At 42.7% G+C, this 25,256-nt stretch overlaps 1 protein-coding gene across 3 annotated transcripts; it reads left to right on the forward strand.

The window, feature by feature from the left end:
* Positions 1–1,808: 1,808 nt before the first annotated feature.
* Positions 1,809–25,256, forward strand: wu:fa11c10 (protein FAM110A). 3 transcript variants are annotated; one of them, XM_024798217.2, is made up of 3 exons: positions 1,809–1,952; positions 21,674–22,070; positions 22,358–25,256. In XM_024798217.2, exon 3 carries the CDS (start codon positions 22,368–22,370, stop codon positions 23,757–23,759), a length of 1,392 nt encoding a protein of 463 aa, XP_024653985.2. In that variant the 5' UTR covers positions 1,809–1,952; positions 21,674–22,070; positions 22,358–22,367; the 3' UTR covers positions 23,760–25,256. The 3 variants fall into 3 exon arrangements, with proteins under 3 accessions (XP_024653985.2, XP_076734391.1, XP_076734390.1); XM_076878276.1 differs by lacking the exon at positions 1,809–1,952 and adding an exon at positions 2,699–2,717; XM_076878275.1 differs by lacking the exon at positions 1,809–1,952 and adding an exon at positions 13,467–13,604.

A 25,256-nucleotide genomic window follows, 5' to 3' on the forward strand; every position in this document is an offset into this window, starting at 1 on the left:
TAACACATCAACTTTAAGGACAAAATGTTCACTTGCTCCCTAATATATCCCACCCACTAACAGGTGATGGCTTTAATCATAAAAGTCTAGTTGGTGAGTGGTTGGCAACCATTGGTGAAATGTGAGTATGCCAGATGGGCAGTGGTTGCTGCCTGTCTGTAGGTGACTATTCAGTGCTGCATCGAAAACCTTGTTCCGACTGCTTTAGTTGCTAGCAGATTAAGTAGTTGGCAAGCGTCTGCAGATAAGTTGGCATTTTCTGTGCAATCTACAGAAACCACAGCAAAGTGTTACACAAACAAGAATCAAAGAACCTTCAAAATAAAAGTTGTGCCTTAGTGCTGAAACCAGAACATTTCAAAAGCCAGTCTTTTCAGGTTCAATAGTTCTTGAAATCTGTTATGATGTGTAACATTATATTGTTCTTGACTGGATCCTACTTTGAAAACCAAACAAGCTTACACACTGAAACAGGTGGTGTAATGTGTGTAATGATGTGTGCTGTTAGGTCAGGAAAGGAAAGGTCATGCTGCCCATCAAGTGTTACTCTCTTTCTCCACCCTTTTATTTTTTTAAATAAAGAGAACAAGAAGAAATCCTGTTTTTCACATCACCACATTTCTAGAAACATTTCATGGAAACTAACCATCCACCATCATACACCCTCACTTATATTGTGATTGTGCTATGATCGCCTCACATTTAGCTCTTGGCTGCTCTTTGATGTGTGCTAAGTATAATCATTGCATCACTCTCATTCTTATCAACACTTATCCAGACATTTAGCCTTGCCTCTTTAACTCAAAGGATGATGCAGGGAGGAATAAAATGAGGAGAAGAAAACAAAGATTCTCCTCGTGGGAACTGGTGCGGTAAGTGATACATCCTCCTCTGCACGTATGTGAGGAGAGAGGCAAGAGAAGGACTCCTCTCTTCTTGAAGCTGAGGTCATCCTAAATTAGTTAATTAAAGCAGTTTGTTGCCAAAACATTAGATCATCCCCCAGCTTGTTTTGTCATTAGCTGAACTTGTGTCCCTGCATTAGTCTCCTCTCAGTGGGAAGAACATGAAGGACAGTTTGTGTTTCCAGTGGGAGAGAGCTGCTAGTTGTAACCTTACTAATGTCCAACTTTCAACTCCCCCCGACTTTACGTTATTACAACCTATATTGTTTTGTTCTTGCATATAGTCACACTAGCGGTCATATAGCAATCCCGTCATTTTGATTCCATGTTAGTGTAGGATTAAGCATATTATCCCTTAAAATATATAGAATATAATGATATATTTGGGGATTGTACAGCTGCTTGATTACAGAGCCCTTAGAAAAACATTTCTATTTTCAGGCATGTTCGACATTTCTCATACATATTCCTTTTTTAATACATAGAATAGCATTGAAAAATGCGTATTTCCACAATTTTGCTCATGAATATAATGCAACACAACGGCTGCTGGAAAATCTGCTCTGCCTCTGCCTCAAAATTCGGTTCTGAGCCTGTTTTTTATTCTCGCGAGAGCAATGGGGTTACCAAGGTACCGGGCACGCAGCGTCCTCCAAAAATTGCAAATGCCTCCGGCTAGCCAATGAGGGGAGCTCGGACCGTACCAAAGTGGGAACCGGTTTAGGGGTGCTCCTTAAAGCTTTCTCAAAGAAACTTGGCAATATTAAAGGAACTCGGAATTTCACAACATGAAAGGGACAACAGTGTAAACGCATTATTACAGTGCTATTGGAGAGACTGCAAAGCTTTAAATGTGCCCTTTTACAAAAGCCCAAATGTAACCGTGTGTTCAGAGTTAATTAATGGATTCGTCCGCGCCAACATTGAAAGTTTCGTGAAAGTGAACTCCAATGCCGTTAGCTTGCTGTTGGTTTACTTGTGTTTAAATGCTTTGACACAGCTGTTTGAACGTCGAACTGTATTTGCTTTACTCAGTTGGTTTTGCAGGTGAGTAATCTTTTTGAACTGCTCATTTGTATAGGTTAATGTTACGCACCTGTATGAGGAATACACCTTTGCCACAGTGTATTGGCTAGTGGAGTCGCATCTAAGGAAGATGGACATCTTTTTGCATTGTGTTAAGGGGACCTTGAGATACGAATTAGTTTTACTATTGAAGATATTGACTGTGGATCTGTAGGTTCGCGATTGTAGAGTCTGAAATGGCCCACTGAGCTTGCAGCAGGCCTCAAATGTTGCGGAGAACACCATGCTGGAAAATGTGCTCTTTAACTGGAAACGTGCACAAAAGAAGTGTTGCATAAGAAGAGGAAGTCGTGTAAAAGGATGTGAGTCTGGTTTAAAGGTCATGCAGAGCTTCACTGTGCTCGGGATGTTGATGTATTGAAGCTCAGGTTTTTGCCAGGGGGGAGGAAAACGGTTCCCTTTTGTGTGTCAAAGGAGGAAGTTACGGCCCTAAATGCATTGCTGTTGAATTGGAGGTCCCTTCCTGTATTGACACTAGCAGCCTTCTCTTCAGCTGATTAAGTTTTTTTTTTTTTTTTTTTTTTAAACCTTTCAATCTATATAGTCTATTTTATCTAATCTATCTATGTCAAACGCATGTCTAGACAAAGTGAGCTGTTTTGTATGTGATGTAAGCTCTGAATCATGTTGGGTAATTTCTCTGTCCACTCCTCCAGGGTCAAAAGGTCAGCTGAGTTATCTTTAAGATACCACAATGGGACCTGATTACAAAATTCTGCGCGTGAGGTAGGCAGGTAAAATGTAAACACTCATCTTTGAGAGAAATTACAATGAGTTCTGTTTTAGTCGAGTTTAGCCGAGATTAACAAAGGGAGAGTTTGGAGTGGTGTGTTTGTAGGAGGCACAAAGACTCCCACTACGCTTGTTGCAACAGTCGGTATTATTCATCGTGTCACATGGACTGACTCAGAGGCTTGCGTTTTCACACTTGCTGCCTGGAAGCTGTCAGCGTTGCGTTGTTTTGCTGAGTTTGCCAAGTCCTGCTTGTTGTCTCTTTCTCTTCTTCTCCTCTTTTGTGTATTTGTAGCTTCCTGACTTGTCTCTGGCTCTCATCTGTTCCATGGTGCCACCTGTGTTTTGAATTTTATCTTCGTCCTGTCCTGCAGTTTATCTGCACTGACATGGTGATGAGGTCATCTTACACTGACACTGTTATTCAGACTGGGGAGGGTAATCTGCTCCATTTGGCCAGAGTATACAGCGCAGCCACAGCTACAGTTGGGCGTTATGCAACACTGTTCCACGAACTACTTTACGTTGGATGAACCAGATTAGTATCAGATTTATTTACTCACATGTCACTAAATATGATGTTCATTTTGATTGCAAGTAAATGGTAAATGGACTTGTGAAGGGCTTTTTGAGTCTAAGCCCTCAAAGCACTTTTTCATAGCACTTTCTAACGATCACACAGACTCCGTCGTCTGCTGAGTCACAGCCATCCAAATGTGCTGGCGATTAGAGGTCAAGCATCTTTTCTTGTGCCCATATATACAGTACTGTGCAAAAGTCTTGACCCACCCATTATTTCCTGATATTTTTGTTAAGAAAATGGGAAATGGGTGCAGAGTGTGCACTGGCTGAAATGCAGCCCCAGACAATAATAATAATAATAATAATAATAATAATATGATGGATTGGATTTATATAGCGCTTTTCAAGGCACCCAAAGCGCTTTACAATGCCACTATTCATTCACTCTCGCATTCACACACTGGTGGAGGCAAGCTACGGTTGTAGCCACAGCTGCCCTGGGGCAGACTGACAGAAGTGAGGCTGCCATATCGTGCCATTGGCCCCTCTGGCCATCACCAGTAGGCGGTAGGGTAAAGTGTCTTGCCCAAGGACACAACGACCAGGGTGGAGAGCCCGGGGATCGACCTGGGCTCTCTGTTAAAATGGTTGACAGAGCCTCAACCATTTTTCACTAACGGCTGTAGACACTGTTGTACATCTCTCATCTGCAATTAATGACAGTTTGAACCAAATATTTCATTATATTTCATTTGGATCGATCACCCAGAGTCCAGTCCTGGTCCTCAGAATGACCTCGTTTCTTGTTTTTTATGCACATGGCTTTCGGATACCGTTCACACTGTGTAACCATCTTTTCATAGATTCAACTAAAGAAATTTGAAATTTAGCTTCTTTGCTAAATTCTCTGTTGTGTAGACACAACACTGGTTTACCCCTTTAGTTATGTGTGTTTTTATGCTTGAATGACTCACGGGTCTGTGTTAAGTGGGTTAGCAAAGAAAGCATTCCTCTGAAAATGATCAGGTACAAAGTGTGGACTGAAAATGAGTGAAAAGAACAGCCAATGTTTAAACTTTGAAAGCCTTTCAGAAAAGCCTGGTTAACTATTGCTCAAGACCACTTTAAAAATGACAAAGTCCTCCTTGGAAGCAAAATAAATCAAATGAGGGGAGACTTAAAGTGTTTGCACAATACTGTACATTGAAATGAGTTTACTGAACTCATTCCTTGGCCATTAAAAGAAACCTATTCTGCTTGTTTTCAACTCCCGGACAGTTAAAAAATAATCCTTACTTATTGTTACTAGGCCTTCGTGTAGCTCTTCAGTTCCTCTTTCAGAAACGAGCTCTGCTCCCTTTGAGGCAACTTTTTTTTTTCTGATTGGCTGTCCATTACAGTAGACTTGAAATGTAGCTATGCAGGACTGCTGTGTTCACAGGTGGGACTGCCTAAAGCAAAGGTGTCCAACTCCAGGCCTCAAGAGCCGGTGTCCTGCAGGTTATAGATATCATCCTGGGTCAACACACCTGAATCAAATGATTCAGGCCTCTGGAAAATTTCAAGACATGTTGATGAGGTAATTTAGCCATTTAATCAGCTGTGTTGGATCAAGGACGCGTCTAAAACCTTCAGGACACCGGCCCTCGAGACCTGGAGTTGGACACCCCTAGCCCTAAAGCAAAACATGAGGAGCAGTCTGAAGTCTGAGCTTTTTGCAGAGATTACATGCACTCACTGATCTTGATGAGCTTTTAGACATTGATCATGTTTTAATATTTTATATTAAATATATTTTATATATTCAGTAGGGGTGGGGAAAAAAATCGATACTGTGTAGTATCGTGATATTTTGTTTGTTAATAATGTATCGATACAGGGACAGCAGAAATCGATATTTTGTTACAAAAAAAGTTTTTGTGGACTGGAACTCTGACTTCAGAGAATGTTGATCCTTTTTCTGAGCAAGAATCCTGACATTCCTTCACTGTCCAAATGTGTTTAACTTTTTTTATGGCAGCAATAAACATGACAGTTTACTTATTTTAATTTAAGACATGTTTTATTTTAATTAAGTTTAAAACTTTTTTATTTAATGTAAAATTATATTTTGTTTTAATTTACTTTCAAATGCTTCAGTTGCTGAAGGGGCTGCATAGTTTTCACAAATTGCATAGTTCAGAATAGCTATAATTGTACCAGATGGTTGCATTCAGTTAAGTTGGCCTAGACTGTAATACAAACAATAAAACTGACTGAAATGAGAGAAAGAGAAAGACTTTGATATTAGATAAAATGAATATTGATAAAGTTTACCTTATGTACAGAATCTGAATATCGCAAAATATTTTAAAAAAAATATTGCAATAATATCGTATTGTGCATTAAGTATTGTGATAATATCGTATCGTGGGATGTATGGTGATTCCCACCTCTAGTATTTAGTATATCTACGGAACAATTATAGGTCTACTTTAAGAAAGTCCTTCATTGCAATATTTTAATGTCATGAGATAAAAGCAGGAACTCGTAAGTGAAGGTTAATGTGAGGTTGTTGAATTTTTTATGGTCTAGTGGATATATTAACTTATTCAACAACCTTCATAAAGTGTTAATAGGGGAATATTTAAGATTCATTTCAGTGTACTGCAGCTGGCTATGGTGGTGAGGATCGGCTGAAGGCTTTAAGGACACTTGAGCCTAAAGCAAGTGGAGAATTGCTTTATGTGTCTCTACGATGGGCTTACTGGGCTGCAGTGACTCCCAGCTGCACTCACCAGAGGAGGAGCTGGTTATAATGCTTCATTATATAAGAAAATACTTGCAGAGATTGTTTAGTGTCTCCTTTCAGTTGCAGATTGATCATTCTTTTTTGTCTTTTCCAATTATTATTTTTGAATAGCTGAGCAAAGCAGATTTTCTGCCCCCAGTGTCTGAGAAGTGTTATTTAGAACCAAAGGCTCTAAAAACTGATCAAAAAAAACATTTTTACATGTTTATTTTTTTTTTCGTGTTCATGCTGTTTTTTTGTTTGTTTTTTACAGAGAGAATTCTTTGAATTTCCCAGTCAGGTTAAGCCCTCTCTGGTCCAAATATCCCAGATGGTAGGAGTCATGCGGCCGTACTTACAGTTTAGTCAAGTCTCCTCCTAAGAAATGAGGTCAGTGTGACTTCTGGTCCAGGCAATCTGTGCCTCTGTATCTCCTGACTTCTCGAGGTCAGCAGCTCGGGGCTCTCATGTTGGTGTAGTGACTAAGAGATGCTGTATAGCACAGAGAGGAACTTGACCTATTAAAAGGAAAACCCATGATTTTTTTTTTAATTTATTTTTTAATTGTTTTTAGTTTTATTTTCAGTGGAGTTGCTAGCTGAGCGAGCCTCCACAAGAGGAAAACAAGTTTCTGAAAGTGTTACTCGAGCATTTATTTACTAAAAAAGGTATTTTGTTCCCAGTATCTACAGTTAATGGTGTTTTTGTTTGGCGCTATTATATACAAGCAGCCTCCACACACGCGCGCACACGCCCACACACGCGCGCACACGCACACACACAGAACCACATTTTGAGACTCAAAAAGGCCTTCAAACTTGTGAGGACCGGTGAGTGTGTCCTCACAAGTGACTCTTGGTTCTCACAAGTATAGTAGAATGCAGATTTCAGTCCTCACAAAGATAGCTAGACAGGAACACACACGCACACACACAGGGCCATTAATCATAGTTGGATCAGATACTGGGATCTAGACAGTTAACACTGAAGTAGTTGCAACAACAGAAGTAGAACTATCTGGTTTGGTGAGTCTGTGCTTAGCTTTGACGTGTCACTGACTGCTTGCTCATCAGTTCTTGGATTCTACACACATGACTGTGTGTGTGTGTGTGTGTGTGTGTGTGTGTGTGTGTGTGTGTGTGTGTGTGAGTGATACGGTGTGTTCGCGCTTCTGTATTTTTTTTTTTATTTTGCGAGGATCTTCCATGTGCTCCACCCTGCTGACACAACTGACTGATGTCTGGATGCCACCCATCCTTTTCTTTATTCTCAGAGGTCTACGTTTCATCACTGCATGTGTGGGACACTCTGCCTCTTGCTTGTCATCGGTGCCTCTGGCTGTTTTGAGGTCATTATTTGGAAACGGGCTTCTAGTTAACCATTATTTACCCTGCCCCCTCTACACAGGGGCTACTGACCTACTAACTAAATAAACAGCTTTTAACATGTCGCTATGCTATAGATCTCTGCTGCTGTGTCATGTTAGTATCACTTTTGCAATGCTGTCTTCATGTAGATGCAAATTGTTTGTAGTGTTGTACAGAGTCCATTTCATGAGGAAGGACCGATCGTGATTATCAGTTAGTTTTTGAGTTGGAAAGAAATGCATACGTGAGACGATAAATGGCAAAGAATTCAATGAGAAGTTGATATTTGAAGGGAAGTTTAAGAAAGTGTCAGATTTGACTGTTTATTCTATAAATGCAGTTTTATTCACTGGTGACTACTGAAAGTAAAGTTACTTAACATGGTGCTTTAAAATAAGTACATGCAGGTTGTCGGGTTATTTATTGTTAGATTTGTGGTTATATTGTTAGGGGTAGCTTACCATAGTGGGAAAACATAGTTATTATCAGCATACGTGAGTAAGACGGGTAAATGAGCTATATTCTGGGAAACTGTTATCCACATGTTGTTTGAACAAAGCACACGGTCTTTTAAGGGCAATTTTGTTTCTGACTTCAAAACAAGTCAGAAAATGACTTTCCAACTCTGTAGGAGGGGCTCTCCTAAGAGCAAATAAATGCAGGTTTACTCCTGAGCTGCCTTTCCCAGCTCGCTGAAACAGTGTGCGGATTGATGTAAGCTTAAGTAAACGGTGTTCTTAATGAGCACAGATGTAATCTGGTACACAGTCATTAGTGTTCTTCCAACTAATTCCATAATGGACCTGTAGCATCCAGTTACTGTTGTTAAACAAGGCGTGATGCACCATTAGCAAAGTTATGTGCAGGGTTGTAGTGAGTAGTCTTGCTTTGAGGCACAGCATTGGTACGTGTTGTGTTGCTGGGTTTTTAGAGCTTGAGTGGTTGCAGGTCAAGTAAAAATGTAATTAACCAGCAAAGAATTCATAGCGGCATCATTCTTCTTTATGCTGCCTTTTTTTTTTTTTCTCTCTCTCGCTCTCTCTCTCTTTAAGAATTTGGGATCATAGCTTGACTCTGACATCACAGGATTTGCACTGAGGAGTTTGGATGTTAAAGGCCACTTGTTGGGTGAAAAGTGTAGTTTTAGTTTTGTAACACTCATATTGTTGCCGGAGCTTCAACCTTTTTTTTTTCAGGTGTTCAGATATAAAAATTAGCTGCATTTATTTGTTTTGTTTACAATTTGTTTAAATAATTTGCTTAGGGATTATTAAAGGATTCTGATTTAGATTTTATATCGCACCAATATAGCTATTGAGGAGTATTTATGCCTGGGAAATGGTTGAATGTACAATTGTTTAAATAAATAACCAAACGATGGAAAAAGTATTCATGAGATGAACCTTTGAGGGAAGTGTAGAATCCAGTGTATACCTATTTCAACCAGTGACCAATCATATGTTTCCTTACTGTGTGTTTTGTATATGCTGGGGGTGAGGGAGGCAATCAGAAGAAAGTTCACTTGAGTACCTTTTAACACAATTCATGTGTCACAGTCACGGTCAAGTCCTGGAATTTAAAATGTGGATGTGCACGTGAACAGAACAGGACTGCTTTAAAATCTGCCTCCTGTGAATTCTCCTACTTAAACGGCATTACTGAATCTCTGGAGTACCTTTTTAATAGAGTAGAGTAGAAGTCGGCAGTATGAATAAAATCCTCTTCCTGGGTTAGTGGGGACGTACAATTTCATTTACAGCAGTGCCTGCAAAAATCTAATAAAACCTGAAATGTTCAATGAGTAACTGCCTCAGTAAGAACTGTGTGGTGAAGAGTCCTTGAGTATCATGTTGCTCTGTGTTGGTCAACACTTTAGGTGCATCCACACAGAAAGCAGTTTGCTCTTTGTGCAGCACTTTGTTGTGTATGGGGATGTCCATTTACCGCCCTGTCATATGTCAATCAATGGTAACCTTCGCTCTTTGGTAATTGCTTCAGTTTAACTTGGGACCTGCCCACTTAAATAACTGCTGGAAACATGAAGTTTAAAGTTGTCCAGTGTCACTGAAATTCTGTGGTCTCTGAATGCAAATGCCCTTCACTGTGCGAACTAGCAGGAGTATCTATAGAGAAACTTGGACCACAGGAACGTAACTTCTTGTGCTTTTCATCCAAGCTCTTACAGCAGTGCTTTTGAGAAGTTTTCTGTGAGTTATGTGAACACTCCTACTCTGTTACCTCAGTTTGATTCCTGCAGGATGACAGACACTGGGCCTGCTTGGACATGCCAGCATGTAACGGGAAGAGTAATGTGACATGTTAGCCCAGCAAGTCCCTGCATTTGTGAAGTGTATCTGGGTGTGTGCATCAAGTGACAGAGATTATAGTTGTGGTATGAGAGAAAGTGGGTGGAGCTGTAACTTTATCCCCCCTCACACTCTTTCGGTGGTCTCGGAATCAAAAAGTGTGTGTGTGTGTGTGGGGGGGACTTCCAGTGGGTTGTCAATATTGACTCAACATTGTATGAGAGCCTGTGTCTGCATCTGTGTATCATAGATCAGAGTATTTGCCAAATGAGAAGGCACCACACATTCACACTAATACATTTAATCCACCTGCCTCCTCTGAGTCTCAGAGCACAGTCATGTGTGTTAATGGAAGACGTTCAGGGAACGCTCTCTGACTGCTTTAGATACTTAGAGCACCATGTCTCTGTCTCAGTCATGAATTTAAATATATGAGAAAATTCCGCATTTGCAAAGAAGTATGATCCTGTCTTGGTGCTTCAGCATCCTTTTTACACGATATAGTCCTGTCCTTATAGGATCCTAATATAATTTCATAATAAAATCTGGTATTTAGTTTTACATCGTTGTTTAGGTTCAGAGTTACAGAGGTATCGTTCTGAAATATGTCAGCTCTAGATTTTATGGCTGGCTTGTAACTCCACTAAACCTTCTAAATGATCTTTTCTGTAAATGCTGGGATATTTGACCTGTCTCCCCAATGTGATGCTCGGTTGTGGGCAAAAGACCTGCAACTGACAAATAAAGGCTATCTCATCATCATCTCTCATCTCATCATTGATCATTATATTTGTTTGTTTGGGGGGTTTTTTTGGGCTTGAGATGGCTAATGATGTCAGTCTGAAGTAGCCAATTGCTGACTCTACCCTAAAATAGTAAACTTTTGTTGTTGTTTTTGCTCAGCTGATCTGCAGTTTTATGGTGTGGCAATCATAAAAATAAATGTAATGATTTAGCTTAACTTCCCAAATAAATGCACAGAAGTTATTAGCTAATGCTAGCAAGCTGGGTTAGCAATCTTGCTAGCATCAGTTAGTCAAATAAACTATACAGGTGCATTACAGAGAACTGGATAACTGCTTATATATAAAGTAATAATTCTCTTAAGCTGGGTATTTTAAAATGGGATCCCTCTGAGATTGACTCACCTTTTAAAGCCAAACTCAAGTGACCATGAAAGAAATTGCAGTTTTTGTCACATCTCTGGTTTCTTTTTTTTTTCTGCCTGGAGGGTGTTCACAATTGCTTCTTGTTCACTAGCACTGCCTCTACTCTACTCTACTCTACTGGGTTTCGGTCATTTTTCCATTACATTTGAGAACCAACATAATGCGCGTGGGGTGTCGTTATATATACCTGCTGCTAAACCAATAGTAAACACCTCATTATTGGACCATGGTGTCAGTTTGTGTTTAGCCATTTCACTTGTTGTGGGTTTCAAAAATGGCGGGTTTGATTCTTGTGAAGGAGTTGCTGTCATGACTCATCCATTGATGTCACTCCCCCCTTCATCTCGACCTGCTTACGTCAAGTAGGTACTAAAAAGTACCTGGTACCTGTCCTACCACCTAATTGAAAACCCTAATGGTCTGGTCAAGCCGAGAAGGTAGTAGTGGGGAAAAGAGGCTAATATGTCATACTGGTCAGAGATCATGTAGCTCTACATGCGTCCTATCTAACCTACTCCCGTTGTGTTAATGCAGAGCCGTCGACAGCGTTTCCTCTGCAGCATGGAGTGAAAGTCCCCTCCTACTGCTGCTGCCTCAGAAGAATGACTGACCGCTGTGTTCATGTGTGTCGGACTCAGACCTGTGACTGTGAGCACCTGAATCTGTGTATGTGTTTGTTGGTCTGGTGCAGCCTGCCCTGACTGCTCCTTTAAACAAGCGCCGCTGTGTGTTCAGACTGTAATGAGCAAGAGCAGCTCAGCCACAGTGTGGAAGATGTTAACAAAAAAAAAATATTGAATGTAGAAGACAAGTAAGTTTTGCTTTTTTGTGTTCTTTAAATATAGTACACAGAGCTTTATATATAGTATTCCAGGAATCCTGTCGAGGTATTCCAGTAGTAAGGCTTCTCCTGAACTGCTGTTTTACTGCCTTCAGTGACAGGATATCCTCAGCCACACCTCTTTGATAATAATATTTGCTTTCTTGAATTCGCCCACTGTCTGTTAAGCAGACAGTGTCCCCTTCCCGACTTTCTCACTTACTAGCATACATCGTTATCTCTGGATCTGTTGGAGAGGAAAAGGGTAATATTTCACTTGAAGAAAGCCACGAGTGTTTTTATTTGGACGTTGTCACAGATGGTAAATTAAATGGAACCCACCTGGAAAATTGTAGTCCTCTCAACTCTACCATTAAAATGGTTTGGAGGTTGACACCAAACAAAGCCCTTATGATTAGGGATGCCACGTTTCCATTTGGGATTAGATGCACATGTTGGCTTTGGGTACCGATACTGAACACTGACCTAGCACCTAATCATTTTTTTATTTTTTTTTATTAGTAAGTCAACATCAGGGTGGACTTTGCTTCAACTTTGCAAATAAATCCAGTAATATAAATGTACTAAATCTGTATTTAACATTTAGGAAAATGTCAAATCAAATTAGGCCTGAGATGGGCAATATTTATCTAAGGCACAAATCTAATTTAAGCTCTGCGTGAGAGTCATTACTCTGCTGCATGAAACTGTTATTTACAGTTTAGTTTCTCCTTTTCCGGACCCTCGCCCCCACCCGCCCTCCACCCGTCTGTAGAGCTGCAAAAAACGGCAGGAAGTGAAATAACAATAATTGAGTTGATGACAACACTTAAGTGTTACACAAACAAATGCCCTGCTAGTTTCTACCTTTATATAATGTCTCTCTGAATAAAGATAACAAGTGAAAGTAGATAAGAGATGGAGGCCAAGGCGTCTTCTTGCTGGAACTTTCCAGTCAAACCAACTTGGTGTGACCACAGTTGACCAACTTTACATTTAAGTAAAGGGAGACTGTGTCGCAGGCATTTTTGGGAGTACATTAGCTCTCCTGCTAGCTGCTGCTGTCCCATCAGCTGTTGTCACTCATATCTGCTGCAGCTTTTTAAGTCAAGATCAGAATTCTGTACAGTCCACATGTTAGATGAGTGCATCTCTGCTCCGGAGGGACTGGCCGTTTATCTCTACAGTGTTAAGATGAGATGATAAAATAGAATCCACAGAGTTAAGTTTAGATTTATTTATTTGCTCTGAAAAGTCTTCATGGGGACGAGAGGGTCAAGAGGTAAAAACTAGTAATTCAGTGTTTGCAAAGTAATCTGCTTGGAGTGCAACACATACAGTTTACATACTGCTTCCACTAGATGCTGATTACCAAAGTGTTTCAATGACCTACAATGTTTCTTTACCATTTTTTTTTTCCCCTGAGACTGATAATTCTGCTAAAGCTGTTAAAGAAACTGCTTTATTCTTCTCGGATTTTTCCCTTATAGTGACTGGCGATACCTCAGCATCCGGATGCGATACACAAAGCCCCGTTACCTTTTCTGGTATTAACGGTGCCACGGTTCTGGGTAACTGACGGGACAATTTCAAAGAGTTAAAGTGTCAGGAAGGTTTGTGTCACTGCTTGGAAAAACTCAGGCTTCCTGTTCACATAGTGTTGGGTTTTTTTCCTCCTCCGGTCTTTTCCTGAGGTGGAGTCTTCCCTTGGATGTGGGAGGAGACGGGGGAGAGTCTTATAGCTTGAAGAGCAGAGACTCCCTCCAGGTTAGTGTTCATTTGGCTCATACACAAGTACTGGCTCACTGGCAACTCGCAGCAGCTGAGAACAGCTTTGCACGCTCGGAGCTGCTGCCTGCTTCCTTCAGCCTGACACGTTCAGTATTTCTTTTTGGGTTTCCTAGAGCCGGCTAACAGCTTAAAGAACGTAAGTAAACTTTGCTTTTTCTCCTGTTTGAGCACAGTCAGCAGTGTGTACACATGGGGGTTGTTTATCTAAACGGAGGGGAGGGCTTGTTCCTCTGGCAGGTATCCACAGGACAGGTCACGCTTCAAAGTTGTCAGTTTATGGAACGATTTGGTTTTCTTTTCCCTGTTTTATTAAAATGACATTCAGTTCTGGATGAAATCCTGCATTATCACAGCGGGTGCTATTGTCTGTTTCTCTGTCGCTGCCGGTACTTCCTTGTCCTTGAGTTGGGTGCCAAACCTAAAAATACTGGTCTTGATTATAACTTTTGGCAGCTCTGCTCCAGGACTAATTTCATTCTCTCAGCTGTAAGGGGCTGCAAAGCTTCACGTGTACTGGCAGAGCCAACAATATACCCTCCCTAAAACTGAATTTAAATTCTTGTTGTAGAGCAACGTGTTGTGCTGACTGTTGTCACTCCAGAGGTGCTTCATTTTATCTCCCACATAATATCTCTCTTTAAACAAGTTGACTTTTCCCCACTCTTTTTTTTTCATGAATGATTTTTAGGCTTTCAGCACCAGTGTGAGAGCTAATCAAGGATTACACAAAGGGTTAAAGGCAGAAGAATGTGTCCTGTGTGAGTGTGTCTGTACATGTATGAGTAAAACACTCCTTGTATCCAAGCCAACTCTGAGGCCTAGCCACTGAGGCGACTCCACTGACCGCTCTCCCTCCTGTGTGTGTGTGTGTGTGTGTGTGTGTTCTTTATCTGACTAAGGACAGCGATGGGTGATTGTGTCTGGAATGTGTTCATCACCGTGTTGAAGGGGGGATATTTTCTCCTCCCTTTTCTTCTTGTTTTATTTTATTTATTTATTTTCGGTTGCTTTCAGGCTCTCCCATTACAGCAGAGGTGTGTGTGTGTGTGTGTGTGTGTGTGTGTGTGTCTCTTTATGGCAGCAGATGACTGTGCTTAACACAGCTGCATACTAAAAGGACATAACTACCATGTAATTGCAATAGTAGGTATATTTACTTTAATGCTTTAATACCCCAAGGTGTGAGTGTGCGTTGTCTAATAGATTAGCTCCAGCTGACTGAGGTGGGAGTAGTTGCCCCCAGCCACTGATGCAAACTCCGATCAGATGGGGGGTGGGTATATCATAGTGGATTCTGTAATCAGCAAAAAATCTTTGCTGGATCAGAGTTATTTTATCCTCTGGAGATGCAGCAATGGCAGAATGTCTTCAGGCATTGTAAAGTCAATGAGTGGTAGTCCTGCATGTTAGTACCCAGAATAGGAGGGAAAAGAATTGTCCAAGTTCTTACAGTTTGTTATATTTCTGGGGGGAAAATTATAATAAAAATGACAGTGCTGAATCTTTTTTCTGCATCATAAATTTAAGCCTTCACAGGCATATAAAGGTTGGCAGTGGGCACTTGTATAGGCTATGTTGTAGACCAGGGGTCCCCAATCCCGGTCCACGAGGGCCAGTGTCCCTGCAGGTTTTAGATGTGTCCTTGATCCATCACAGCTGATTCAAATGGATAAATGACCTCCTCACATGTCTTGAAGTTCTCCAGAGGCCTGGAGGCCTGGTAATGAACTAATCATGGGTGTGTTGACCCAGGGTGAGATCTAAAACCTACTGGGACACCGGCCCTCGTGGACTGGGGACCCCTGTTGTACACCCTACATACATTCTGTACAGAAGTCTGAAGTGGCTGTGGTGAGACTCATTGCACGTGTAAAGGAAATCAAGGGTCATTATAAATTCTGATGCTCTACCTCAAGCGGTTACAGTGTGCTTAAACTATATAAATCTCACAGATATTTAACATTTCGTGACGATTGGAGGGTGGCGCTCTGAGATTACAATTGAGCCGTGTAACTCTAATGAGCTCTAAAGTGAAAATAGAAGCACAGCACACAAGTAATTTACATACCACTGAAGGGTGTGAGCCTCATGGGACCCTCCTGAGGGGGGGTCATAGGTATAGTTTACCCCCCACTCAAGAGAGTCACACCAATAAGTGTGAAGTGCCTCTTGACAATATGTAGTTTAGGATCACAGTTGTTAACAAAATATGCATTTTCTATCAGTGGTTGAAAGGGTGAAAAATGGCTAATGATATGCAAATATCATGCAGTCTAATTTATATACCTACGTACCTTTTGCACTCGAGCTCAGGAATAGTTCTTAGTTTTAAAACCTAAACTTCATGGGTATCAGACCTTTAGCAAAAATACACTAGAACTCGGGCAGCAATTTTAATTACACTCTAATGAACTAATTGTGGTCAGAACTAGCTAAATCAATAAATCCATAAACTCAACAGTCTTGTTTGCACTGCTGCCGGCTAACGTCCGCCACCTCTGTTCAAATCAAATCACTTTTATTGTCACATCACATGTGCAGGTACATTGGTACAGCACATGTGAGTGAAATTCTTGTGTGCGAGCTTCACAAGCAACAGAGTTGTGCAAAATACAATAATGTAAACAAGCAAAATACAAGAATGGCTACATCTGAAACTAATAAATATATGTACAATATATAATAGTATATGCATTTCTGGATGTGTATACTAAATATTTTTCTGTGTGTGTGTGTGTGTGTGTGTGTGTGTGTGTACACATATTTTACAAATTAAATAGAGTAAACAATAAATAAAATATACAGAGTTGAGACATGTTCACCATATTACAGTGCAAATTCGGGTTAAGAGTTGAATTAGCTAAATTGTTATAATGCCTTAACTAACTTGGTTGTGTTGCTAACCTGACTCACTATAAGAATCTGTTTATGTTAATGTTGTGTCTGTATGCACTGTTTATGTAGTCTTCTATGTCTGGCACATCTTAACTTGATGTCAGCTTAAAAGGAAGTTGGAGTAAAAGGCAGATGTTTCATTTATATACCCGTTAGATGTTCTTATCATCTTCTTTGCATACACTTTACACACTGTTCTTACTACTTACTGCACTCAAATGATCCCTATATCTATTTTTTCCCTTTATTTTACAAATGTGGACACATCACAGATGTTCTGTATTTGTCTTCACAGCTTGGCTTAGTTTTCCCAAGGGAGGACTCAGCCACCTGCTCTCCTGTGATTACCTACTCAGTCAAAACTCTCTTCCTGACGTGAACACACAGGCACACAGACACAAGAGTTCATTGGTTTGACCTCCATTTTCCCCCCTCTGGTGTAATTGTACATGGATGTGTGCGTTTCCTGGGGCCACAGACACAGACAGATATGGGCAGAGGTGGAGGAGGGGGTTTAAGGGGAGACGGACGGATGGATTGACAGAAGCGGGGAGATCCAGGGGAAAAAAGACGAGCTGGATGCTATAATAACTGTCGGTTTATGGTTCAGTGGTTGTTTTTGCAGTCGACTCGACTTCTGTCCGTATAAAAACAGTTGCATAACCTTGTCCAGACACTTCAGTCATGCATGTCAGTCCATCCAGCCAGGAGCAGTTCTTCAGTTGGAAACAAGCAACGTGGCTGAAGCTGATAGCCGCTCAACAGAATAACAGCAAGGTCTGACGCTGTCACGACCAACTGTCTGTCTTCATTATCATTCTTTGGAGCTCCCTAAATCAGCCCTAAGGGGAGTGGTTGATAACTTTTTGAACCCTTCTTTTAAGCTCTCTATTGATTTTTAAAAACTGAGGCTGAGTGTCCCAGTGGGATAATGGGCAGGGGCTTGTGTTGCATTAGTTTCTGTCCAAGCTTGGTCTGATTCTCATCAGGTTATCGTTCATCTGGAAGCCACAGGGAGGACACCAGCTGAACCCTGCACTGAGATGAGAGATTTGTTAATACGATCCATCTTGCTTACTGTCCCGTTTCTTGACCTTTTGTTGAACTGGGTTTTGGTACAGATAAATTCAGGTCTGGTCCAAATAGATAAACTATAACTCTGTAGACCTTCCTTTGGCTTAACCTGCAAACAGGTTTGCACAGCAGGTGAATGATTTAGTTATAACTAAATCAGGGATAAGTGCGCTCAGTCATCTACAGAGCTAGGAGCAGAAAAAAAACTGCCTGAGCAGTCTGAAGCATGTGACTTTTGGCTCACTAGATCACTTACCCACTCACTGACTTCATTATTTGTTTCTATGAGCATGGAGCATTGTTTGTTTTGCTTTTTTCTTTTTTCCCCCTTCCTGAACACTTTGGATTGTAGTGCAGCATTTCCATGTGGGCTTCCTTGCAGTTGACAGTCGGGTGTTCACAGGCTTCAGGAGCAAATCGGGAAACTCCAAGTGTCCAGAAATAGATGAGCTAAGTTCACCGCGAAACAGGGTCAACCTGCGGGAATTGCCCACAGCCGAGGACGTTTGTTTGGTTTTCTCTTTCCCACTCACGTTCTGTTGTGAAATAAATCCCGGCTTCCTGCTCATCCCTCCAGTGGGTGAAGCAGCTGAGTAGTCACTGTTGATGAACTCACCACCTCTTTCCTTCCATGCTGGGGTAAAGCTGACAGGCTCAAAAACTGAAGGATTTGAATGGTATCGCATGGAGCTGCACTCTGGCTTTGAGTCAGCATCAGGAACTGTTTAAGACTCAGTATGATTCATTCTTATTGTGAGACTCACCCTGGATGGGAGGTTGACACTATCTCTCTTAGTTGGGCTTTCTCTTGTTTTCTCTGCTATTATATATTTTCTAATCTTGCCTATTCTCACCTTTTCCTTTTTCCTCCTCCCCCACCCTCCTACTGCAACCCGTTTCCTCACGAGCTGCTACTTATTCAGTAACTTGCTAGAAAATATTGGCGAAGCAAATTGCTCCCATTCATGGGCTCTCTCTGTAATTACACTTAAGCCGGCGGCACGGTCAAGTCAGCTGTGGTAAAATGCCAGTCACTGTTTCCTTTCAGCTGCTTTACAACATTTGTGCGCGCAGACATTTTGGGCTTCTCTCTTTGATTTCAAACATTCTGTTATTCACCCCCCACAGTCACTCACACGCCATGAAACGCAGTCTCTCTCTCTCTCATGCAGACATCATAAACCATGTTGTTGGCCACTTATATGGTGGTTAGAAAACTGAACGTAAAAACAGTCCGATTCATAACAACTCAGCGGTTTGCATAGTTTTGTGATGATAATCACAATGCGCAAGTTTCCATTGAGGAATAGGAATATCATTCCTCGGCCCTTTGCCTTTTTGGAGACATCATCAACTGCAGTTACAGAACATGAACGGAAACCAAGAGGCAGAAAAGTTAAGAGAAACGAGACTGAGCGCTGCTGCAACGCTCAACTCGTGGACCGGTGGGGACGAGAGGCTTAATGGTGCCGTTTGCACACACATTAGTCCCATTAGCAGAGCGGCTTTTAGCCATCTGACCCCTTTCACTGGAGAAGATGAATGACAATAGCTGCTGTTTTTTAAAGTAGTGACTATCCAGGCTCACAGTATTTGCATGTGGACGACTCTTCTCATTGGCAGGCTCAAAGGAAGGAGGGTAACTGGGTTAACATTTACATAGTTAAAGCAAATCTAATCTCCATGAAGAGGGAATTCATTTAGCAGCTTGACGATAATTGTTGTCAGTTGTTGGAACTCGTTCTCCTTCACTAACAATATCAATGCACAAACTGTTGAGCGCAGAATGATAACAAAAAGACTGAATAAAGGGTGGATCAGGGGATTAGAGTTATCAGCAGAGGTGGGTTTATGCTGGTGTGACAGGGATCTCCTGCCCCCTTTGTGTCTGTGGGATTTGTTCACACCAGTAATTGTGTATAAGTGTATGTTAGTCATTAGGAGTGATAGAAATCAATAACCACGCTTTAAAAAGACAAAATGTGTAGACTTTGGATCACAAGCTGTTTGGCTGGACATTTTGGGACACAGTGAAATAGAACAAATACTCCAGCAAAGGTTGGCAGTTCTTACAGAAATTAGTGTTTTTAAAGACATGAAAAGACTCTAAATCTGGAGCAAAGGAGGTGTGTTTTTTCCTCCTCTTGGCAGAGGGCTGTGTAAGTGTAATGACAAGGCCACAGCATACTAAAACCGAGGTGGCTGAGGTTTCTGTGACCTAACGTTTGTCTTCACGGTTTCTGTTAAAGCATTTTCTCTAAGATGAGTTTCTTTGAGTAGATTCAGGGACAAGAAATTCTATAATTACCTGAAACCTTTTAACCTTTTAGCTGTTAAACTACTAGTTAGTTTGTCGTGAGGATGATGAATGTAGGAAAACAACAATGTGAAAGAAAGAGATCCACATGCAGCAGCAGATCAGTGATGTTTTACATATGTTTTATGGCGAATTCCTCAACTTACACAGTCAGATGAAAGTGCTAATCAGCACAGTGACGGGGAGTGTGTGAGTGGCTCCAGGTGGGTTGTGGTCTTCAGTGTATTTACTGTTGTGCGCTGCAGGCATTTACATTAGCGGGTGGAGCGCCACCATGGTGTCACATAACTGGACGTGTTGTGCGTTAAAGCTTAACCGTGTTAAGTTGCATTGAGCGCTATGATAAGGATGAACATGTGGAAAAAATACAGTAGAGCTGCTTCCCTGCAGTGGTTTGAGCTTTTTTAGGACACCAAGACAAGTCTGTGCTGACGTCATCTCGTGACTTTGTCCGCTAATCCACCTCTCCTTTCTTTTCCTACTTCAAGCTCACTTCAAGCTTTCTCTGTATTGTGTTTTTCATGAAAGACTCTTTATTTTATTATTATTTTTTGTTCCATCCCCTGAATGCATATATTCCCAAAGGCTTTGTGCAGAAGCTTCAGGTCGTCTCACTCATGCTTGGGAATCTTTTTTTTTTTTCTTTCTGTTTTTATTTTTGTGCTGCAAAAGTGTTTAGTTTGAGTAGTTTGAGGTAGGCTATTTTAAACTCTTCTTTGGTCTGTTACAAGATGAAAGCTAAGCGTGTGTGTGCGTTTTTCTTTTTAAGTGTAAGCTGTCAGTTTTTCTCTCTCGTCTGCTGCTGGTCTGCTGTTTGTGGATGTGAGCGTGAAGAGGGAGTCAGACGGGGCGAGATGTTGGGGGAAAAACAGGGTCACATGTTGAGGGAGACAGGGAAGGAAGACGGCTATAAAAAGATTAATTAAAAATGTGTGGATAGACGTGCTGGAGAAGAGGTGGAGGTGGGGGAGGGGACGCACCGTGTTGTCTATCTGGATGTGATGTAACCCTGGAGTGTAATGCTGTAAATGATAACATGCAGCAGGGAAGAGGTGTGGAGGAGGGGGAGAGTGGGGTTGTTTTTTTTTTTTTTTTTGTTTTTCTGTGGAATTGAAGGGGGAAATAAATGAACAGCATGTGTGTTAGCAGTGTTTTAAAGCCCTGAAACTGAGAGAAATAATCCACAAGTTAATTGTGCTCCGGCAGAGGAAAAACTTTGTCCCAGTTCTTTGTTTAAACTTTGTTCTTACACTATTTTTCTTTTCTTTCTTCCTTTTTTTTAAAAGCTGAATCAGGTTTGGTTTCGGTGATCTTCATCTACTTTGTCTTCATTAGGCTAAAATGCAAACACACAAACAGCCACACAAAGAGCTCAGCAGCAGGAACAGTTGTGCAGGCTTTCAGTGGTTTTTTTTTTTTTTTTTTTTTTCACATGTTTTCATAGCACCCCACTGAGCTTGATGCAAGTCAATGTAAAAATTGCATCTGCGGTGCCCCTCTTTTCCCCCGCCGTCCCCTTTCTCTCCCCCCTTTCTCCCTTTCAAAGAATTTTCATTTGAATGAAAGCCCTGCCTCAGTTTTGTTGTGCTTGAAAGGCAGGGGGAGGGGCCCAATTGGTCAGGATCTCCTTTGAGCCTAGCCAATGCGAGCACACCTCTCGCCTCCCAGCCCGCCCCTTGTACCCCTCCGAGTCTCCCGGCGACATGCGATTGGCTGGCTGGGAGGAGCCAGACTCTGTATTAAAGCCTGTCCCGTCTGCTCCACTTCAGTGTTAAAGAGAGTCCCCGTCTGTCAGCCAGAGAAGTGTGCGTGCATGTGTGAAAAAGAGAGAGTATGTGTGGATGCGTTATGGTATTAAGCGGTGGAAAGAAAGTGGAGGTTTATCTGACTTGGACTTGTTTCTTTCTAACCCTCTCCAGGACTACAGGGCGCTCCTGCTGAGTTGCCGGCCGGCTTTTTGGATCTGATCACAACTGGACAGGCGGGCTGGGGCTAAACAGAGGATTGTAAAGAGGATCAGAGAGACTGTGGTGTTGTCTGAGTAACTGGCGACTGATCTACAAGACTTGCCTTTTGGATTTAAAGAAACAAAAAAAAAAGAAAAAGACTGACCCTGACCCAGTCTCTCACTGTTCTGGATCACAGCTGAGTTAATAGAGGTGGTCTGCACAAGGCTGGTGTGGAGGATCTGACCCCAACTGACCCTGTCTCGCAAGTAGCCTTTCACTGAGCCCGGACTGGGAAAAGGGACAAATAAAAGTGCAAGAGAGGTGTCGTGGAGGACAGACGAAAGGCAGAGGAGCAGCACAGCGACCGGTAAGGAAGTTAAATGGGGTTCTGAGAGCACGGGTGTGAGAGGGGGAGGAGTGGGGAGAAAAAGAGTACAAAAGAGCCCTTTTTTTTTGTTTCCCTTAAGCTTAGAGAGGATGTGTGGGAGCTCTAAAAGGATGTTCACTGACCATTAAAGCCAGGTGTTTGCCTGCCTCTCCTCCTGTCAGCTAGTGTCTGACCATGAAGCTGTAAAACTGTTTTCACATACAAGTGAATTATTTTATGTTCCAATTACTTGTAACTCATGGAAAATCTCTATTTTCTCTGTCCAGCTCGTGCAGAATGCCAGTGGAGACCCTGCGGCCCTCAGATGGCCGTCTGGCCGGGGTCCCCTTTACCTCTGCCATGCCTTTCAGGATACTCAATAAGGGTCCGGATTATTTCCGCCGACAGGCTGAGCCCGGGGCCCGCAAACTGAGCGCCGTGGAGCGCCTGGAGGCCGACAAGGCCAAGTATGTTAAAAGCCAGCAGGTGGCACTCACCCGCCAGGCCCCCATCCAGCCTCCAATCATCCGCAAGCCCCTCGTCCCTTCGGGGATGATGATCAACACCCCTCCAGCCCGGAAAGTTAACCGATCGCCGGCTGAGGGGGAGAACACTGCAGGCAGGCAGGGAGCAGGAGACAGGAGACGACCTGCTCTAAACTTGGATATTCTAAATAACCTAATCAATGACGTATGTGATGGACCATCACATTGTTCCCAGTCCTCTTCCTCCACCTCCCCTTCCTCGTCATCTCCGTCATCGGGAGCTAAGAGCATCAGTAGCAGTCTTTCAGGAGAGCAGGAGAGGAGCAGCCGACTCTCCAACAACCTCAAACCTTTGAATCACGCCCTCGCCAACTCATCGTCCACCTCCTCCTGCACCTCCTCTCCACTCAACAATCATCTTCGGACGGCGGCAGCAGAAGTGACTCGACGTCCACCCCCTGTGCCAGCTCGCGCACCCCGCTTTGGCGTTCCAGTTCCCTACAGCTCCCCTAACTCGGTGACAGTACGCAGGGTGGACGTTCGGCCTCATGCTGAGATACGGAAGCCCCAGAGAGCTCAGCTGCAGCCACAGCTCAGGCCCAGACAGACACCCCAGGGCCAAGTCGCACACCCCCAAGTCCCACCCCCGTCACCCCCTCCCCCCTCCCAGAATCAACCGCAACCCCTCCCTCAGTCATCCCAAGCCATCCCCGCTCCATCAGCCTACCTGCCACCCAGTCCAATGCTAGTCCGAGCAGGCATGATCCCTCCAGCCTCACCCGCTTTCACCCGCATCTCAAACGCCAGCTCCAAAGGGTCTGCCCGCAAGCACCCATCACTGCACCGCTCCAAGTCGGACCTGAGCGACCGCTACTCCCGTGCCACAGCCGACCTGGAGCGTTTCTTTAACTACTGCGGGTTAGACCCCGAGGAGGTGGAGGGAATGGGCGGGGTGGAGCGCTTCACGAGGGCCAACTCAGACATTGTGTCAGTCTCCAAGCTCCGAAGCGTTAGCACGCCCAGCTCGGAGTGTGGGGACGACCGGGTCAGGGAGGACGAGGACGACGAAGACGACGGTCCGTCAAGGGCCAACGAGCGGGTCCCGTATGGCATCTCTGTCATCGAGAGGAACGCTCGAGTCATCAAGTGGCTGTATGGCATCCGACAGGCGAGAGATTCTAACAACGCCGTCTCTAACGTATAGACCGTCAGGGACTCGGACTCCTGTTTGTTCATCTTTTGCTGCCTTACGTTACAGATACGGATAATCCTGCAGTTGATGTGTTTCCTGTAAAGACTTTCTTTTTTGTTCTCGGAATTTCACATCGGATGTTTAGAACTGGGCTGCAAGTCAGTACTTGCAGCGGAAGATGCACCCCCCCCCCCCCCCCCCTTTGTAGGTCTTGTATAACAATATTGGTATTGAAAGCAATAATAGTCAGAGAATGGTGAGGATGAAGGCAGAGGATGATTGCGATAGGGTCTCCTTATGTAAAGGTACTCTCTGTGTGTGTGTCTGTGTGTGTGTCTGTGTGTGCGTGTGTGTGCGTGTGTGTGTTTTGGCACAAAGGCAGACTGCCACTGAGCAAGCCAGGAAGAAAACCACGTTGATACTGTGAAACTTTTTCACACAAAAAGCTTCTACGATCATATTCCTGTTTTTTGTTTTTTTGTTTTCAAAAACCTTTTAGGCTGTTGGACTGTTATTATACACGTTTGTGTCAGCATGCAAGTGAATCATTTGTATACATTATATTTTAGGGTATGTCATCAAGCACACGTCTTCCTTGCACAGAAGTTCGCTGCACTGACTCACGTTCAGGTCAATTACAGTTAGTGCTGTCTGTATATCGGAGTGCAACGTCTTCTAATTGTGCGCATCCGCAACACTTTCTCACATCGTGGCTCACGCTGTGCTGGTGCAGCCCGAGAAATCAGTTTGCTGTGTATGTCCCTGCACGTATGAGAGCAAGTCATATGATGAAGGATGAGCTCACATGTAGACGGTTGAAGTAAGTGTAACATGACAAAGATATTTAGCCTCCAGGGTGGGAAAAAATTGGAGGGAAAAACGAAAAGATGGATGAAAGGAAGACTGAAAAGAGAATACTCATGGATCAAAAGAAAAGCTACCTTTGCTGTATGAATATGTCTGCGGCTCTGAAAGTGTCTCAGGAAGATGGCATACTAACAAAATGGACCAATATTTATTTGGAAAATGTAATTTAATGTATTTTTTAATATTGGATGACTTTGTGTACAGAATTCAATCTCTGTTCTTAAGTGCAATCTGATGGTGTTTACTAGAATCACAGTATATGTAGGATGACAGTTAAATCCAGGAAGGAGACAAATGCAAAGTGTGAATGTTGCACCTGTCTCTCTGTGGGGAGCACAGAAAGTGAGACTGTTGTGTATTTATTCAACTTCCTGTTTGTCTGGGAACAAGAGGTCTGTCTCCTCCCTCACCCTGTGTGAGTTCTCTCGAGTTCTCCTCTGCATCTACTGCCTTCGTAAGTTATCCAGCAGTGTGAGTGGCGGCCACGTTTCCTCAGACGAGAGGGCCGGAGAACACATGCAGTATGCTGTTGAGTCCATCACTCAATGCCCAAAGAATCTTCAAGAGATGAGAGATGGAAAATGCTTTACCATGGTGTATTCTGAGCAGTTAATAAAAAAAACAAAATGTTCAATTACGTTA

This window comes from Maylandia zebra, linkage group LG20 (assembly GCF_041146795.1).
Source record: "Maylandia zebra isolate NMK-2024a linkage group LG20, Mzebra_GT3a, whole genome shotgun sequence".
Classification (NCBI taxonomy): domain Eukaryota; kingdom Metazoa; phylum Chordata; class Actinopteri; order Cichliformes; family Cichlidae; genus Maylandia; species Maylandia zebra.

Excerpts from the sequence above, each read along its gene's own strand:
- wu:fa11c10 (XM_024798217.2), top strand. The coding sequence starts at position 22,368 with ATGCCAGTGGAGACCCTGCGGCCCTCAGATGGCCGTCTGGCCGGGGTC.